Source organism: Chiloscyllium plagiosum, chromosome 12, assembly GCF_004010195.1.
Source record: "Chiloscyllium plagiosum isolate BGI_BamShark_2017 chromosome 12, ASM401019v2, whole genome shotgun sequence".
Lineage (NCBI taxonomy): Eukaryota > Metazoa > Chordata > Chondrichthyes > Orectolobiformes > Hemiscylliidae > Chiloscyllium > Chiloscyllium plagiosum.
Genome location: NC_057721.1, coordinates 7,967,340 through 7,988,026, shown reverse-complemented (window position 1 = coordinate 7,988,026; position 20,687 = coordinate 7,967,340). Strand labels below are relative to the sequence as shown.

Genomic DNA, 20,687 nt, shown 5'->3' with positions numbered 1-20,687 from the left:
TCTGTTCTATAAAAGGCTGTTATTTACATTTAAAACTGTAGGAATTGAATGTAAAACCTTACAAGGAGTAAGAAGAAGTTGGCTGAAATGTAGGAAATACTTAAAATTCATTGGAAACATTTTAAGTATTTTAAGAAAATACTTAAAATTCAGTCTGGACATCAATGAGTACTGAATGGGATATCCAAGTTCAGGGAGTTCAGAAGTGTTTAGAAAATTATAATTTAAAATTTATGATCTGACTTTGATGTAGAACTTTCAGAATAGTCAGATAAGTACATGTATTGACTCTAGAGAAGGCAGCTTAGAATTTTCAAGCGTAACAAAATAATGCAAAGAGGACAATGGCAGGTGCAATTTAATGCAATAACACACAGAAAGGAAAATAAGGAGAAAAACTCAAAATGGTGTTAAAATAACAAAGGGTGAAGCTGTAAGTGATTTAGCAATGTGGATGTGATGGTAAATATATCCATCAGATTCTGTGAAACATTACTCAAAGTCAACAGAATATTGGGACGATACAGTCCCATAATCAGTTAGAAATTATGAGGACACTGTACAGTACTAAGGTCAAACTACATCTTGAGTACCATGCCTAGTTTGATTTGCTGGATGCAAGGGAAACATTCAAGTATCGGAGGGTATAGAGAAAGTTCATGAGGCTGACACATAGAGTTTGAGATTTGAAGTATGAGGAATAACTGCAATGACGTGGGCTGTTCAGCTAGAAAACAAAGTGTCTGAAATAATTTAGTTATTCAAAATGATAAATGGATTGGAAAAGGCAGATTAGTATTATGATTGCTAGAAAAATCAAGCTAAATAATGTATAAAAATTATTTTTCCAACAATAAATCTAGAATAATCCATTTTGAGAACAGAACACTGTTCTGAGAATCTAACGAAGGATTCCTGTATATCAGTGCACACTGGGTAAAGATGCTACAGCTTACTGGGACAGAGAGAAGATAACATCTTATTCAAATGAATTAAGATCCATACTTAAAATTCAACATTCACTGAAAGAGAATCTTAGGGTCAGTAATAAGGTTGAATCTTGAGAGTGACCAAAGAAATTGGCTGAAAACAGCACATTTTGTTGGAATAGGTTCAGGTTTAGAAACAATACTGAATTTTAAATGCTTATTGTTTATAATTATTTGAATTCAATGCAAATTGATATTCTCTGCAAACATGACCAGACTCAAAGGGAGAAAAGGTAGTTCATAAATTAAGAGTCAGACAAAACTTATAAATAAGAAATACAAGAGATGAAAATGAAGATGATCAAAATATAAAGCAGTTTATATAGGAAGAAAAACTGAATGACCCCCATAAATAGTGTTGAAATAATGATGAGTTGAAAGAGATCATTAGCCTTAGTAAAATTTGACTCTCAGACTGCACTAATTGGAGTACATCCAAGTACTACGTCCTGTTCTGGTCATACAGATGTCTGTTGGAGTTGGGAGCAGTGCAGGAAAGAACCAGAAAACTGATTCCTGGCGTAAGAGATATGGGCAACAGTGCAGAAACCTAATCTGAAAAAGAGTTAAATCTCACTCTACAAGTTAATTATTTTTCTCTCCAAAGATGGTACCAGATTTAAAAATTATTTCCAGTACTTTGTTTTCATTTTGATGCTAAAAACTGGGTTTTTCCCAGGGGTAACCTTGGAACAGTCCTCTTTCCGTAATGCCCCCTTGACAGTTCAGGAAATACAGGAGACAGCTAGGCAACTTCAGAGTGGGAAAGTGCCTGGCCCTGATGGTCTTCCGGGTGAGTTTTATAAGGAGTTTATAGGGATACTGTCAGGGCCGATGTTGGAGATGTACAATCACTCCTATATACATGAATGCCTACCATAATCTTTGAGAGAAGCTAATATTTCCTTAATTCTTAAGAAGGGGAAGGTTCCTGAGGATTGTGCCTCATACAGGCCTATCTCTCTATTAAAGTCAGATTTCAAGATTCTGTCCAAGATCCTGGCGCTGAGAATGGAAAGGGTGTTGCCCCATATTATTAAAGAGGACCAGACAGGCTTTATAAGGGGCCGTAGGTCCTCTAATAATATTAGAAGGTTGTTGAATATGGTCCAAGTTTGTCAGCAACGATCGATTCAGGGATTGGTGATTTCCATAGATGCAGAGAAAGCATTTGACCGGGTGGAATGGCCGTATCTTTTTTATGTCTTAGAACAGTTTGGATTGGGTGGAGTTTTTGCTAGGTGGGTGAAAGTTTTATATCGCCACCCTCTGGCCGCAGTCATCATCAACCGGGTGAAGTCTGGGAATTTTACAATTGGTAGGGATAGTCAGCAATGCTGCCCCCTCTCACCATTGTTGTTTATGTTGGTGATATAGCCGCTGGCAGAGGCCATTCATCAGAACGTCCACATAACCCCTCCTGAAGTGGGTTCGAGGGCACACAAGATTACACTGTATGTGGATAATGTCCTTCTGTTTTTATTGAACCCAGTGACCTCTGTACCACATTTGATATAATGTATCAATTCATTTGGGGCTATTTCAGGGTATAAGATTAACTTTGCAAAATCGGAGACTATGCCTTTGGGGAGTCTTAAGGATGTGCTAGAAGTTGAAGGTGGCTCTAAGTTCCCTTTTAAGTGGTCACGGGCAGGATTCCGGTACCTAGCCATTTTTATTACCCCCAAGTTTGATCTGTTATTTTGGACTAACTTTGCTCACTTGCTCGACAATATTAGGTGAGATCTCCAGAGATGAGGCTCTTCCAATTTCATGGTTGGGCTGAATATCTCTCATTAAGATGAATGTTCTTCCTCGTTTGCTTTATCCCATGTGTACGCTCCCTATAATGTTTCCAAGTCAACGCTGTGAAAGCTTATGGGGTGGTTTGGTTCCTTTGTCTGGCATCGTGGGCTCATCAAACTTACTAAATTGCAGTTGCCTCAAGGAGGGGGAGGAGTTGATTTCCCAGATATCAGAAGGTATCAATTGAGTTCCCCACTGTCCTTTGTCTGCGATTGGGTAGGTAATGATCCAAACTCAATATGGCTGGATATTGAGGCCTCCCAAGCAAAGTGTCCTCTTATTAACCTATTGTTCATGGATAAGATGAGGACAGTTATGGACCACTGCCGGAACCCCATTGTCATTAGTACAGTGAGGGCTTGGAGGGCAATGCGTCAGAGTGAGGGTTGTTTATCCAAGAGTTCGCCATTTACACCTATAGTTGGCCTGCCAGGGTTCCGACCAGGGATGATGGACTCAGGGTTCAAACTATGGGCAGCGAGAGGAGTTTCTAGTTTGGGAGACTTGTTTGAAGGGGAGGTTATGATATCTTTTGAGCAGCTGAGCTGCAAATATGGGTTACCCAGCAGAGTTCTTTTCTTTTTTTTCAGGCTAGGGGTTTCATCCAGAAGACGACGACACTTCTCACTAAGCCCTATAAGCCCGATACTGAGAGGTTTTTGCTACATTCCACAAGTACCCTTTCAGTTAGTTCCCCTATCGCCTGTTGGGTGGCAGGGTCTCGCAGGATATTAACTGGTTATGTAAGGTCTGGGAGCAAGAGCTAGGAGTGGAGATCTCTTCTGAAACATGGGAGAACATATGGGAGAATACTCGAAAGATCTCAATCTGTAATAGGACATGCGCTACGCAGTTAAAAGTTCTGCACAGGGCTCATCTGGCACCAGACCGTCTGGCGAAGTTTCAAAAAAGGGGCATCTTCAGTGTGCCCCAAATGTAAAATAAGTGTAGGTATTCTTACCCATTGCTTCTGGACATGCCACAGGCTCAGTATTTACTGTAGAGCTGTGGCGGGAGAGATAGGGAGGGTATTGAGGACTGAAGTCAAAGTAGACCCGATATTCCTCCTCTTAGGTCTACCAAATTTACCATCTTTAGACGGGCATGGGAAGAAACTATTTAATATTCTTGCATACTGTGCACGGAAGAATATTCTGATGAACTGGGTGTTTGAAAACCCACCGGGCATGCTGAGATGGCAGAAATTAATTATGGAGCACATTCCCTTGAACATTTTTTTACAAACATGGTGCACCACACAACAGACTATTTTTATAAGACATGGCAGCCCTACTTGAGTTATTTGGAAACAGATTTGTCAGTTGTCTTAACTAGGGCATTTGTTTAACCAGGATGGTTAAATTTGTCAAGACCTGGGCCCTGGAAGGGGTCTCCTGAGTTAATACGGGTATATATACAATGCTCCCGTTCCTCTGTTTGGGAGCTTTGCGCTGAGCATAGCTGTTCTGTATTCTGTGTTTTGTTTTGCTCTTCTTTCTTTTTTTGGTGTTGCTTTGCACAGTGTTAGGGTTTTCCTATATTAGAGGGTAGGTTAATAGTTAGTGATACTAGTTATATTGTTGTTGTGTTTTTTTTTAATTATACCGATATTTGTTATTGATTGTATTTTTCAATAATTTTATATGTTTGTAAAGTTAAAAAAATTTGCTAATAAATATATTTACAAAAAAAAGCCGGGTTTTTCAGTTTTAAAAAGTACATAATATAGGAAATCAAATAGGAAAAGGGAAATCTGTTGAATTAATTTGATGTAATTTACAACATGGAACAAAATACAACAGGTTCAAAGCACTAAAAAGCAAGTTAATTATAGAACAGGAAGTTCTGCCTTACACAAATAGCAATATCTGAAAAGGACTCAAAGTCTATCCTCCTCAGTAGAGAGAGGTATGTTATGCAGTAAGTCCTTAATGTCATCAGAATTTACTTTTTATATTCAGTAACTGTTGAAGCAAAAGAGGTTAACAAAATGCAATTAAAATTTTTAATTTAAACTATGCTTTGCAAAGGGAGATTTAGTGCTGATGAATCTTGGAATTATTCCAACAAGCAATGATAGTTTTCATGGTTGCAATTATGAAATCTAAATTCCACAAGATGCCATTGTGGGAGTTGCACTCTTATCCCCACAGCATTGGCCTGGGCATCTGGATTACCAGTCCAGTGGTATTACAACTATGCCACCATCTCCCACACCTTAAACCTATACTTTATAATCACATCAATGCTAGCTTAGATTCTATGGGCATATAATCTCCTTGTCCTCAGCACATCCACAGTTTCTATATCTGTATCTGAAAAGATTTACAAGGATGTTGCTGGGTTTGAAAGGTTTGAGCTAGATAAAGAAGTTTGAGCTAGATAAAGGCTAAGGCTTTTTCCCTTGAGTGTTGGAGGCTGATGGGTTTTAGAGGTTTACAAAATCTTGAGGGCTGTGGATGGGATGTAAAACTAGGGTCTTTTTCTTAAGGTAGGGGAGTCTAAAACTAGAGGGCATAGATTTATGGTGAAAGGGGAAATATTTAAAAGGAACCTGAGGGGCAACTTTTCATGTAGAATGTGGGGTATGGGATAAGCTGCCAGAGGACATGGTGGAAGCAGCTACACTTACATTTAAAAGGCATCTGGTTGGGTACACGAATAGGAAGGATTTAGAGTGATATGGACCAAATGCTGACAAATGGGCCTAGATCAATGTAGCATATCTGGTGTCACACTCAAGTTGGACCGAAGAGTTACTGTTTCTGTGCTGTATAACTCTATGTTTCTTAATTACCTGCACTCTACAAAAGTATGTTGTGGCTGGCAAAAGCCCCTTCACTTCAAAATTTAGACCAGGACCACAATAACATATTTGCAGGATGCCTTCCACAACTCCCCATTCCAGCTTGTACTCTGTCACATCAGCACCATTATCAGCTGGAGTCTGCAAAAACAAAATTAAGTGTATAAATATGTGATGTATTTCTGAATGTCAAACAGCAAACAAATTAGGTTTCAAAGTCTAGTCTACTCTACTCAAATTTTTTGGATGTGATGCATTCTAGCTAGCAGCAGCCACTGGCACAAGCTACCTTTTTAGAAAACATCCTCCTAGTTAAACAAGCTCTTTGCTCATGAGGAAGTCAGTCAGCACGGCTCCCTGCTGTCTCCTATTCTTTCCAGTATTTACAGAAACCACCTTGAAATTAGAGCCTTCAGAACATTAAATGATGGTCACTAGATGTTTACTGCAATCATATATCTAAGAACCAAGTTCTGAATCATCTTGATTTTTGCACCCCTTTGGAAGTAGAGATCATTTTATTTGGCACTTCAAAGCTTAAACTAATTTCTTGGCCAGGATCTTTGAGGTGCTTTATCCTCAGGTATGACTAGGAGCTCGAATACAATTCTCTTACAACTTTCAGAAGTTGTTTACAGTAACTGATTCTTACTCTTCAGGTATGTACAATCAAATAATCCAATTAATATTGAAACAAACAGGAGTTAATTTTTGCCACAAGATTAGTAAGACATAAGGGAGACATAATACATACTGTCCAGCTGACGTGCACACACGTGGCTGTTTTGCACACAACATGTGGAGCTTTGCATTGGTCAGGACATCCTGCAGCTGTGCAAATTTCACATTTTTCTGAATAAGGACCACACTATGAGGAAAGAAAATATAATTATTTGGACTGTACAACTGTTGTTAAAATTTGTAAGATATTTAGTACCAAAATGTTAAACTTAAACTGGAAGATTAGAAAGAGAACTCATGTAGACTGTGGATTGACCAACTCACACTTCATGATAAAAGAGCAAGTTACTTCCATTCAAACAGCTCTAAAATATAACCAGTCGTTAATAAATTGTTTCTTTTATAATAATTTGTCTTTGTAATCTTGCTGTCTTAGAAAGTTACAGTATTACTGCCCTGAACAAATTCTTGATAATCCCACCTTCTCTATCACAAAACTAATGAACACTTCTTTTTCTCCTGCAGTAACTTACTTGTACTCCTATCTTCATTAACCATAGAAACAAAAGAATGAACCATCAATTATCAAGTTTATCCCATAACCATCAGTGCTGAACAAACATTTGAACATTATGGGTGCTACATCCTAAATGTCAGTACAGAAAATAGTAATTTCAAAATAACTAAATTGTTAGTCTGAGCCTGTAGAAGGCAATGTTATGTTAATAGCTACACCAATCTAACAACAAATTACTGTGCAGAATAATGTCTCTGAAAGACCTGAACAATGCAGCATCAAAAACAAAAGCTAACAGGGCTGGATTGTATGCATCTCCACCCATTTATATTCTAATACTGAAGGTTCTTCTTAAGATTTGACATTTCAGTGAGCTTTCCAGAATCTTGACCCTTACCCCTGCTTTGTTTACAGCCCGAAGTCGAAAACTGTACATCTTTCCTGGAAGCAGGCTGCTGACTGTACATTCTGTGTCAGGTCCCTGGTACACATCCTTGGGTTCAGTCAGGTCTGATGCAGACATTTCCAGTCTATAACCGATTACTTGAGACCCGCCAGTTATAGGAGGTTGGCCTAATGAGACAAATCAAGCTTCTACACTTTCAAGTCAAAGATGTACACTTATATCATACCTTTAGCATAGAAAAATGCCCCTAGGCTTCACAAGAGTATTATCAAAGTATGACCGAATCATATAAGGAGATAATAGTACAGTTAATCAAAAAGGAAGTCAAATATGTAATCTGTGAAAAGTTTGCAAATTGACAACAGATGTTGGAATTTTAAGATGCCATCTATGGCCTTATGAAATAAAATGCCTCACTGAGCTGATAAATTGAACAATCTAGACACAATAAAATCCACAATGGGTCCTATTTACGCAATTCCTTGCTGTTGTGATTAAGCTTCTAAGGAATGTTAATTAGTGTTCATATCAATTTTATTGGGCACAGGTGTAATGTAGGCATTAACATTTTTTACAATTTTTATACCAAGCTGCTAAGGTCTCATATATTCTTCCAATGTACATAATCAAGGTTAAAAAAAATTAAATGTGAACAGGAGATAAAAATAATATGTAGTAAATAATACAAGAAGACATTTCCAGATTTTTTTTGTTACATGGAAGGAACCAAAGGATATATGTTTCAGCAGCAAAATAGAGTTAATGCATAAGTTCAGGCATAGTTTAATTGAAGAATAACTACTTCTGTGCCCTTTTTCAAAAAAGAGCATATCACCTGTCAGTGGAATTAAATATTCAATGGAAATTATTAAACTTTGTAAAATAGTATTTACATGGCAAACCATTTAAAACTAAGACAGAGAAAGCAGATTCAAGTAATTGTACTTGTGTTTTTTTTCTTTTAAAATGAGGAACAATTATTTTTAGATACATTAAATCAGCTTTATCTGCTCCCAACTTTTAGACAAATTAAAACATTTATATAACTTAAGGAATATTTGTGCAATGGGTCTAGATGGAAATGTCCTACATGCCAATTTGTAGCTTTAGAAGAAATGTAGCCGTTTGAAGTTCACTGCTGTTTTACAGTTTCAAAGGTCCAACATGTTTATGGTATCCAGATTAACATACATCAAAAGCAGCTTGGGATTCTTTAAGTTGCTTCCAAGCTACAAAGTTGACAAAAAGTGAGTTCAAGTGCTTAAATTTCAAAGCATTCCACTATTATTTAATATAGGTAGACATTTATTTTAATAACAACAGAGACTTATAAGAATTAATATTAGGCACTAAAGGAAGACAAAGAACTGTAGATGCTGGAGTTCTGAAACAAAAATGGAAATTGCTGGAGAAACTCAGCAAGTGTAGCAGCTCCAGTGGGGAGAAAACAGTTTTGAGTTCAGTGACCCTTTGATCAGAAGAGCAATATTACTAAATCTTTATGAATGATATACTTCCAGTTTTGGAGTATGAATTTAGAACCATCTATTTAAATAACATATTTGCAAAAAGTAAAGGGAAAAACAAATTTTTAAAGAATTCTAAACTTTTTTCTAAAGAATTACTAGCTAAGTATGGTTCAAATAAAGATGTTCCACCAAAAAAACCCAATTTCTGTTGGGTACATGAATCAGTGTGGATCAAAGATAACTGGCAGCTATATATCTCAGCATGCATCAACATAAAAATTATTTAATATCACAGGCTAAGCTCATTCTGTCCACTCAACTTCACATATCACCGTGGACTAAAACTTATAGTTTCAGCAGTGCAGTGACAAATGGCTCTCACCCCATCGTAACTGTATTTCTCTTGTCCGAGCTTTACCGACAAGTCTTGGTGGTTGGCAAGGACCAGGGGGAACTGCTGGTGTCTGCACTAATAATGTTTCTGAGACCTGTAAAAGGTATTCATCACAAAAATTAATGATCATGCTAATATGATTTCTTATAAGATTCCCAAAGTAGTTCCCTAAAATTCTTTTTAAGAGTAAATTTACACCAGGTACACTATTTCTAAGAATGCTGGATCTTTTTACTCATTTTATTACAAAGGAACAGTTATGTGTCCAGTATGATAAATGTCAACATTACCGGACTCTGCCCTCCTTCACTAATGCAGTAAAGTCGCAACTGGTAGACACAGCCAGGATTAAGGTGGTCACACACATGTTCTCTGGTAGCTCCACTATAAACCACGTCCCAAGTGTTCGCTGAAAAGTTTATTAGAAATAGGTTATGAGTAATTCTTTCAATAGCAATGTCACCAAGCAGTTAGCAAATTTCTTAAAATAAGCAGCTGCATAATTTGTCCCAATATGTCTGATGGCGCATTTAGTTTTAAAATAAAGTCAAATGGAATTTTGGTTTTAGTTCCGCGAAGGTGACACCCCCTTCCCCTCACCTCCAGACCCCAAAAAAAAGGTCAGAAAGTCAGCCTTGAATTGAAAAGGATGCAACAGAAAGGGAAGTGGATATTAAAACTGTAGCAAAAGAACAAGTGGCGGATATTTGCTTAGAATCTACTAAGGGAGAGATGACTCAGGCAGTCCAGAGAATTATTTTTCACTAAATGACTCACAAAAAGAATCAGACCATTGAAGTCGTGAATATTTTATTGAAAGTGAGAGATGTTCCCTTATTCTTCTAATTAAAGAGGTAAACCAGTAAAGATAGTGAGAGCCACTGGAACAAACCAGTCAGAATCATAGAGATGTAGAGCATGGAAACAGACCCTTTGGTCCAACTCGTCCACGCTGACCAGATATCCCAACCTAATCTAGTCCCACTTGCCAGCACCCGGCCCATATCCCTTCAAACCCTTCCTATTTATATACCCACCCAGATGCCTTTTAGATGTTGCAATCGTACTAGCCTCCACCACTTCCTCTGGCAGCTCATTCCATACAGGTACCACCCTGTGTGTGAAAAAGTTGCTCCTTAGGTCTGTGTTATATCTTTCCCCTCTCACCCTAAATCTATGCCCTCTAGGTCTGGATTCTCCCACCCCAGGGAAGAGACTTTGTCTATTTATCCTATCCATGCCCCTCATGGTGTTACAGACCTCTTTAAGGTCACCCCTCAGCCTCCGACGCTCCAGGGAAAACAGCCCTAGCCTATTCAACCTCTCCCTATAGCTCAAATCCTCCAAGCTTGGCAACATCCTTGTAAATCTTTTCTGAACCCTTTCAAGTTTCATAATATTGTTCCGATAGGAAGGAGGCCAGAATTGCACGCAATATTCCAACAGCGGCCTAACCAATGTCCTGTACAGCCGCAACAGGACCTCCCAACTCCTGTACTCAATACTCTGACCAATAAAAGAGAGCAAACCAAACGCCTTCTTCACTATCCTACCTGCCTGCAACTCTACTTTCAAAGAGCTATGAACCTGTACACCAAGGTCTCTTTGTTCAGCAACATTCCCTAGGACCTTACCATTAAGTGTATAGGTCCTGCTAAGATTTGCTTTCCCAAAATGCAGCACCTCACATTTATCTGAATTAAACTCCATCTGCCACTTCTCAGCCCATTGGCCCATCTGATCAAGATCCTGTTGTAATCTGAGGTAACCTTCTTCACTGTCCACTACACCTCCAATTTTGGTGTCATCTGCAAACTTACTAACTATACCTCTTAAGCTCACATGCAAATCATTTATATAAATGATGAAAAGTAGTGGACCCAGCACCAATCATTGTGGCACTCCACTGGCAGAGGCCTCCGGTCTGAAAAACAACCCTCTACCACCACCCTCTGTCTTCTAGCTTTGAGCCAGTTCTTTATCCAAATGGCTAGTTCTCCCTGTATTCCGTGAGATCTAACCTGGCTAACCAGTCTCTCATGGGGAGCATTGTCGAACGCCTTACTGAAGTCCACATAGATCACATCTACTACTCTGCCCTCTTCAATCTTCTTTGTTACTTCTTCAAAAAACTCAATCAAGTTTGTGAGACATCATTTCCCACCCATAAAGCCATGTTGACTATCCCTAATCAGTCCTTGCCTTTCCAAATACATGTACATCCTGTCCCTCAGGATTCCTTCCAACAATTTGCCCACCATTGACATCAGGCTCACCAGTCTATAGTTCCCTGGCTTCTCCTTACCACCCTTCTTAAACAGTGGCACCACGAAGCCAAACTCCAGTCTTCTGGCACCTCACCTGTGACTATCGATGATACAAATATCTCAGCAGGAGGCCCAGCAATCACTTCTCTAGCTTCCCACAGAGTTCTCGGATACACCTGATCAAGTCCTGGGGATTTATCCACCTTTAACCGTTTCAAAACATCCAGCACTTCCTCCTCTGTAATCTGGACATTTTGCAAGATGTCATCATCTATTTCCCTACATTCTATCCCTTCCATATCCTTTCCACAGTAAGCACTGATACAAAACACTCGTTTAGTATCTCCCCCATCTCCTGCGGCTCCACACAAAGGCCACCTTGCTGATCTTTGAGTGGCAGTATTCTCTCCCGAGTTACCCTTTTGTCCTTATTGTATTTGTAAAATCCCTTTGGATTCTCCTTAACTCTATTTGCCAAAGCTATCTCATGTTCCCTTTTTGCCCTTCTGATTTCCCGCTTATGTATACTCCTACTGCCTTTATACTCTTCGAAGGATTCACGCGATCTATTCTGTCTATACCTGACATATCCTTCCTTCTTTTTCTTAAGAAAACCCTCAATTTCTTTAATCATCCAACATTCCCTATACCTGCCAGACTTTCCTTTCACCCTAACAGGAATATACTTTCTCTGGATTCTCGTTATCTCACTTCTGAAGGCTTCCCATTTTCCAGCCGTCCCTTTACCTGCGAACATCTGCCCCCAATCAGTTTTTAACAGTTCTTTCCGAATACAATCAAAATCGGCCTTCCTCCAATTTAGAACTTCAAATTTTAGATCTGGTCTATCCTTTTCCATCACTATTTTAAAACTAAATAGAATTATGGTCACTGACCCCGAAGTGCTCCCCCACTGACACCTCAGTCACCTGCCCTGCCTTATTTCCCAAGCATAGATCAAGTTTTGCACCTTCTCTATAGGTACATCCGCATGCTGAATTAGAAAATCTTTTTGTACACACTTAACAAATTCTTCTCCATCTAAACCCTTTACACTATGGCAGTCCCAGTCTATGTTTGGAAAATTAAAATCCCCTACCATAACCGCCCTGTTATTTTTACAGATAACTTAGATCTCCTTACAAATTTATTTCTCAATTTCCCGCTGACTATTAGAGGAATCCCAATAAGATGATCATACCTTTCTTATTTCTCAGTTCCACCCAAATAACTTCAATGGATGTATTTCCGGGAATGCCCTCCCTCAGTACAGCTGTAATGCTATCCCTGATCAAAAATGCCACTCCCCCTCCTCTCTTGCCTCCCTTTTTGTCCTTCCTGTAGCATTTGCATCTTGGAACATTAAGCTGCCATTCCCGTCCATCCCTGAGCCATGTTTCTGAAATTGCTATGATATCGCAGTCCCATGTTCCTAACCATGCCTTGAGTTCATCTGCCTTCCCTGTTAGGCCTCTTGCATTGAAATAAATGGCAGTTTAATTTACCAGGCCTACCCTGTTCTCTGATTTGTCCCTGCCTGCCCTGACTGTGTGACTTGCTTCTTTACTCAACTGTACTAATCTCAGATTGATCTCTTTCCTCACTATCTCCCTGGGTTCCACCCCCATCACCTTAATAGTTTAAATCCTCCTGAGCAGCTCTAGCAAATCTCCCTGCCAGTATATTAGTTCCCCTCCAATTCAAGTGCAATCCGTCCTTCTTGTACAGATCACTTCTACTCCAGAAGAGATTCCAATAATCCAAAAATGAATCCTTCTTCCATTCACCAGCTCCTCAGTCATGCATTCATCTGCTCTATCCTCCTATTCCTACCCTCACTAGCTCGCAGCACTGGGAGTAATCCAGATATTACTACTCTTGAGGATCTTCTTTTTAAATTCTTGCCTAACTCTCTATATTCTCCCTTCAGAATCTCATCCTTTTGCCTTCCTATGTAATTAGTTCCAATGTGTACAATGACCTCCTGTTGGTCCCTCTCCCCCTTGAGAACATTCTGCATTCTCTCTGAGACATCCTTGATCCTGGCACCAGGGAGGCAATACACCATTCTGATTTTTCGCTGCTGGCCACAGAAACGTCTATCTGCACCTCAGACTAGAGAGTCCCCTAATACAATCGATCTCTGGGAACCCGACATACTCCTCATTGCACTGGAGTCTGTCTCGATACCAGAAATTTGGTTGTTCTTGCTACATTTCCCCGAGAATCCAACACCCCCTACATTTTCCAAAACAGCATACTTGTTTGAAATGGGGATAGCCACAGAAGACTCCTGGTCTACTTGCCTGCCTCTCTTACCTTTCCTGGAGTTAACCCATTTATGTGACTGTATCTGCAACTTTTCTCCCGTCCTGTATCTGCCATCCATCACATCTCCTTGCTCTTGTAAATTTCTCGTTGCCTCTAACTGTCTTTCCAACCGATCCATTCGATCTGATAGGATTCGTAACCAACAGCATTTATTGCAGATATAATCCTCAGTAACATGTAAACCCTCCCTGAACTCCCATATCCGACAAGAAGAGCATATCACTCTACTAAAGGTCATGTTTGCTTCTTCCAATCTACAGACCCAGAAAATAGCACTGTCTTATTCCTTTACAAAACACTGCTCCAGACTAACTTAATACTTATGGCTTATATTTTTAAGTTTAATCAAGACACATATCTCAATAAAACATATAATCAAGAAAGTACCCACTCTACTCATTACTGCAGACTTTCTGTGAGGCCACACTTAAAAATATTCACTTATCTGTTTCTGTGTTCTGACTTCTCCCAAGCAAGTTCCTCCAAGATTACTTGTAAATTTCACTGTTTGTTAATTTTCCCAGACACACTCCGATGTCCAGCAATACCTGAATTCAAACAGCAAAGGCAGTAACTGCGCAGGTTCACTGCTATATCAGTTAGCAGTGGGGGTTTCTTTTTCTCTCTCTCTCTTGCACTGACCTGACCATGTGCTGCCTTTGTCTGTTCCCCTCCCTTTTAAAAGTGCTGTTGTTTTGACTTTTTTTCCTCCAAAGTTCCAAAACAATGCAACAGCATATAAAACAGTAATTACTGCTCCTGAGATTCAAGGAAATCACCTCCAACACTGAAAATACCTCAAAGAAAAAGGAGCAACCTGTTACAGCCAGAAATTATTCCCATCCTCCATCTTGGATTAGTTGCTGATGCTGGTTATGCTTCAATTAGAGTACTGAGTACAGGAGTTGGAAGGTCATGTTGCGGCTGTACAGGACATTGGTCAGGCTACTGTTGGAATATTGCGTGCAATTCTGGTCTCCTTCCTATTGGAAGGATGTTGTTAAACTTGAAAGGGTTCAGAAAAGATTTACAAGGATGTTGCCAGGGTTGGAGGATTTGAGCTATAGGGAGAGGTTGAATAGGCTAGGCCTGTTTTCCCTGGAGCGTTGGAAGCTAAGGGACGACCTTATAGAGGTTTATAAAATCATGAGGGGCATGGTTAGGATAAATAGACAAAGTCTTTTCCCTGGGTTGGGGGAGTCCAGAACTAGAGGGCATAGGTTTAGGGTGAGAGGGGAAAGATATAAAAGAGACCCAAGGGGTGAGTGCTACATGTATGGAACAAGCTGCCAGAAGAAGTGATGGAGGCCAATATAATTGCAACATTTAAAAAGGCATCTGGATGGATATATGAACAGGAAGGGTTTGGAGGGATATGGGCCAGGTGCTGGCAGGTGGGACTAGATTGGGTTGGGATATCTGCTTGGTATGGTCGAGTTAGACTGAAGGGTGTGTTTCCATGCTGTACATCTCTATGACTCTAATTATCTTCCAGAGGAGTTAGTAAATGGAAGTATACATAGACTTTAGAAACTGGTCCCATTATAAAGGAGTTGTATTAGAGCGTGGTTTAGTAAATGAAGTATTCGTAGTTGGGATAGTGCTTCAAATCCCTCCAGAAGGACGTGATATTATCTTGAAGAATCAATATCTGTTTCAAACATAAAGGCCTCATCAAGGGTGTATAAAAATAAAAGAAAGAGGAGGAATATCCTGGATTATTTCCTGACTGTGGCTTAAGCAGACCTCAGGGCATAGAATTAGACAGGAAGAGGATGAGCTTACAAAAAGGAGAGATGATATAGAAATCCAGTTGTGTGACACTATTTTTGAAAATTTAAATAATGTTTAAAGGAAAAGAGAATGAGGCTGACAAATTTATTTGATTTCTTTAATAGAAATACAACAGATAAAGCGTGAATTATGACATAGTTCCAGTGGCTGTAGTGCAGTTCCAGGGTATGGCTAGGCCCAGGTGGAGGCATTCAGACTGTGGCGGCAAGCAGGGACTCAGAGCTGAGTGATCACAGACTGAGGGATGGACTTGTGGCTTTGTTTTTCTGGTGGACAGGACTCATGGCATAAGCGTGGAAGTGATTTGGACATTTCCTTTTCTTTTGGCTGTGTTTTATTGTTGCTTCTGTTTTTAGTCCTGTTTTATGCATACTAAGGTGGAAGAATGCGACTGTGTACACTTTTCACTTTACTCCTATACTGTACTACAATGCATATGACAATAAATCTAAACAATCTGAATTGAAAGTGCTGTAATAAACAGTCCACTCAACAACTGAACCAGAATCAATACCTGACAAAACTTGGATATCAAGTTTAAATGTTGATCTAACTGTATTTCTTTGGGTAATCCATACCTTGTTTAAAAATTAAATTAAACCAACTTTAAGTTATAATAATACTTTAGTATTATTGAAAATACAAATGCTAATAAGAAAATGGAGTCCATTTCAAATATCATCCAATGGTTATTAGCAGCAGTCCATTAGGTGTCAATTCCACTTTAGTACTATAATTAAATTTAAATGGCTTATGAAATTCCAATGGCTGGCCACTTAGGTACTTGGAAAATGCAGGCTAAAATACAAAAAAAAATTATCGGCTGGAATTCCATAAAGATGTGGCTAAATTTTGCCAAATGATGTCTTACATGTCAGGTAGTGGAACCCACTCCTTTCATTCTGATATCAGTTTTCAAAAAACCCTTTTACAGAGCCTTAATAAATTGTGTAAAGTCCTACCTAACACCAAATGTGCAAACCGGTATTTTTTCACAAATTCTGGCTATTTCTGCAAGATCCACTGGGGCAGTGTTCGTGAGGAAATTTATGACAAAAATGATAATAGAAAAGTTGGTTAATTTGTAAACAAGATATGGATTACCCAAAAAAAATCAGATCAACATTTAAACTTAATGTCAAAATATTCAAAGAAACAATGAATTCGTTTGGTAAGAATAAAACAATTTACATCTTCAGAATATCTTAAGGAGCATTAGAAAAATGGTACCAAATTATTGTCAGGAATGTCCTAATTCCCTTGGCACTGTTTGCCATTAAGGATACTTATACTGCATTAACAGGACTAATCCTTTTAAGGATATATAAACATGAATTCAAAGGACCCTTTAAATTCATAAGCTAAAACACATCGACTACATTTCCGAGTTATATGTTAAATTTCCAAGAAAACTAACCAAAACTTGCATGTTGGACAAAATGCACTTGCAAAGTGCTCAAAAAACAATGGAAGCTACAGGAAATAAAAAGGCCAAAGCTCATAACAGTCTTGCTACAGGCAATGTGTTACTACTACCATCTGTCATTGGGGAACAGTTGAAAGCAAGGTTCTCTGGACCTTATCAGTTCAAAAAGAAACTCAAAGATGTGAATTGCATCATAAGTACTGCAGACAGGAGGCAAAAAAATCAGCATGTGTGTTGTAGTAATAGGTCAAAGGCATATATTTACTGAGAGGATTGTGAGAACGTAAGCATACTTATAGTGGTGAAAGAAATGGGGACTGAATGAATATCACAATGATTTGAGAATGAATTACAAGTTGAAAACTCAGATGCTGATCCTCCAATAGTCAGTGGATAATAGAGTTGTGCTTAAAAGTTTAGATAGAATTTTAGACTATTTTCCAGAAAACTACTAACTGTTAGAATCAAATCCATGATATTAACAGTGGTATACATGCTATCCAAAAAACAGTTTTATGTACACAACCTGTAGAAGTAAACTCAAGTGAGGGAAGAGATTGAATTTATGATGGACAATGACTTTATTGAATTAAATCATTGTAACTGGAACTCACCTACTGTGATTGAGCTGAAACTGGATGTATCATAAAGACTGTATCGATTACAAAAAAGTCAATGCAGTGACAAAGGGACAAATTCATATCTGATTCCACAATTAGAAGAAAGTGTGGGAGGACTAGTCAAGTATGATATAGCACAAAAATTGGCTCATTAAAAAGAACAGTCAATGGAACTTGTCAAAGAAATATCAGCTTGCATAACTGGGATGAACTTTATCAATGTGAAGTTATGTCGTTTGGGATGAAAAATGGTCAAGCAACCTTTCAACAATTAACCAACAGGGTCACCGAAATTGACAGTTTGGGGGGGGGGGGGGTGAAATATGGGGATGGAGATTCTTCTGAAGTGTTGGAAGGGGAGCAGTGGCCCCGCGCCTAAGGAGGGGGAAGTGAAACGCAGATCAGGCCTGGACTGGGCAGGGGGGTGGGAAGTTGTTGGCGGTGCTGTTTGGGTTGATGAAACTCTAATTGATAGAAATAAACGTTTCTTGAGTTGAATACTTACTTAGGAGGCTGCATATTTAACAGGATAACTGTTCAGGGTTAAAATTATTTACTTCATTTCATTAGAATTGTCCGAAATCTCCAATTTAAAGGGATACTTTTGAAAGATTCCAAGGTTGTTGGAATTACCAGTGGAATCTTCAATTTTCCAGACAATCCCTACAGAATGCTACAATGGGGATGCTGCACGGTCCCCATGCACAGCCCACATCTATGCTGGGATAACAACTATCTGGCTGCTGGAAAATATGGGCTAATAGCTACATAACTAATTTTTTCTTCAGAAATATCCCTCAAATGCACTGGAACGATATGTTGTCTCATAGAATTTTGCATATGAATTCTTTTGTTCAGCAAGCTGAATGGCGTCAGTACCAAAGAAAAAACCCTGTCAGGATTATATTTCTCAGATCAGAAAACGACTTCCTTCTATGCTAGCATGACAATTTAGCCACTAACCACTCATGCCTTTCAGACCATTCTTTCAGACAATGATAATCTGTACATCATCCCCACTTACATTTGTTTGTTGCACAATCCTTAATAACTTAACAAAAATCTACTGATTTTAGTGCTGCCAACTTCAATTGCTCTAGTGTCCACATTTTTTTCAAGCAATCTATAGAACAGTCATAGAGTAATAGAAATGTACAGCATGGAAACAGACCCTTCAGTCCAACCCATCCATGCTGACCAGATATCCCAACCCAATCTAGTCCCACCTGCCAGCACCCGGCCCATATCCCTCCAAACCCTTCCTATTCATATACCCATCCAAATGCCTTTTAAATGTTACAATTGTACCAGCCTCCACCACTTCCTCTGGCAGCTCATTCCATACACGTACCACCTTCTGTGTGAAAAAGTTGCCCCTTTGGTCTCTTTTATATCCTTCCCCTTTCACCCTAAACCTATGCCCTCTAGTTCTGGATGCCCCCACCCCAGGGAAAAGACTTTGTTGATTTAGCCTATCCATGCCCCTCATAATTTTGTAAACCTCTATAAGGTCAGCCCTCAGCCTCCGATGCTCCAGGGAAAACAGCCCTAGTCTGTTCAGCCTCTCCCTATAGCTCAAATCCTCCAAACCTGGCAACATCCTGAGAACTATTCACATCTCATCCAGTAATCAAGAGGCTCATTCAGCCCAGAGAGGAGGAACAACAGCTCAGTAGTCAAATTCAGATTTGGCGGGAGATGAGGGGAACCGTCAGTCAGTGTAACTGGGGTACCGCAGATTCGATTCAGCAAGAGGTTTGGTCAGAGTGGAAAGGATCAGCCACAGCCAGTCACAGACTCTAAACATCAGACTCAGGAAAAGAAAGAGAAAAAAAAAGATCTTCTCATTCACAAACCTCCAAGTACTGATGAGAAACGACCAGAAAGCCGTGATACTGACCAGGGCAGCGCCAGCGACATCCACCATCATCCAGCCCCACAAAAGCCACTTCAGGGGTGAGCATAAGGCCATCGAGATCCTTTGCCCCAACACAGTTAGACAGGGAGGAAGGGTGGGCTTTGGGGCCGACGGTGCAGGACACTCCGGGAAACAGAAGCAGGATAGGACGCCGGGATTAGCGTTTTCTACCCACCGCGCTCACTGTCCCCCCCAAACACACAGTAAGTAACAGCTCTCTGTAACTTTAAAACCACAGTACCAAGTCAGGGTTGCAAGGGTTAATAGGGATGAGATTTAGCTGTCAGATAAGTCAACTTTGCTTGATCCATAACATTGGGATTTTTGAAATATTCTTTTTTCCAACTATTGTATATATTTTCAATTTTGCTTGTTTTAATAAAACCAGGGTTTTCTTTGCCTCTGAAGCATTGCCTCCTATGTTTTTCACCACATCACAAGCCCAGTGTTAGAACCAAGGAGCTGGTGTGCAATAAATCAAACAACATTTAGCAATAAACACTTTGTCTTTTTCAGGCTTCATTCTACATCTACTAGCTGAAATATTGGTGGTAATGTTGATTCGTGCTCTGTGTTAAGTAAATCAGTTCTACAATGTTATGGAAAAATTATCCACTCAAACTAAATGCTTTAGGACTATGTAGGCAGAAAACTTCCACTCTAATATTTAATTTTACATTCAAAATTATGATAAAGAAAACATCACATGTTGTCTTCATCAGTACTAAATATATATGCAGTACAGTTCCTTTCTGAGACAGATGTATATATTCAGATATATACAGACACACAGATCCATCACAATGTGTCACCATCTCCCCCTCTTCATAGACAATGCATCTGCATCACCATTAACAAGTATTCCTGAGGCGCTTGATATTTGAACCAAATCAAACACATATGCCGAAACACAAGTTCAAAGAAAACCTTTGCTGTATTTGACAATGTCTTACCATTAACACCGACTGACATCTCAACCACATACTTTGTAACTGCTGATCCTCCATTGTCCTTAGGTGGATCTGGAAAGAGAAGAAGTGAACTAATGATGACAAGATCAGATACCTAATTTTTTTAAGCACACAAACTTAGAAAACTGGGTTTGTTAAAAGAATTTGATAGCGCTGAGTGTATTTTACATCTTTTGTAGTTGAGTTCATATACAGTGGAACCTCAATTATCTGTGATGATGGAAAACGTACTGTCTGAAAGAGTAGCGGAAGCAGATTTGATATATTTTTAGAAATTCATTCACAGCATGAA

At 39.2% G+C, this 20,687-nt stretch overlaps 1 protein-coding gene across 7 annotated transcripts in view; it reads right to left on the bottom strand.

The window, feature by feature from the left end:
* The window catches only part of fndc3a (fibronectin type III domain containing 3A), a 190,835-nt gene that overhangs the window by 27,376 nt on the left and 142,772 nt on the right, over positions 1-20,687 (bottom strand). For all 7 annotated transcript variants that reach the window (XM_043700406.1, XM_043700400.1, XM_043700401.1 and 4 more), the window contains 6 exons: positions 20,378-20,446; positions 9,359-9,477; positions 9,057-9,162; positions 7,197-7,372; positions 6,356-6,469; positions 5,593-5,742 (listed from right to left, as the gene is read on the bottom strand). In XM_043700406.1, coding sequence (XP_043556341.1) covers positions 5,593-5,742; positions 6,356-6,469; positions 7,197-7,372; positions 9,057-9,162; positions 9,359-9,477; positions 20,378-20,446 — 734 coding nt within the window. The remainder of the gene's footprint in view (positions 1-5,592; positions 5,743-6,355; positions 6,470-7,196; positions 7,373-9,056; positions 9,163-9,358; positions 9,478-20,377; positions 20,447-20,687) is intronic.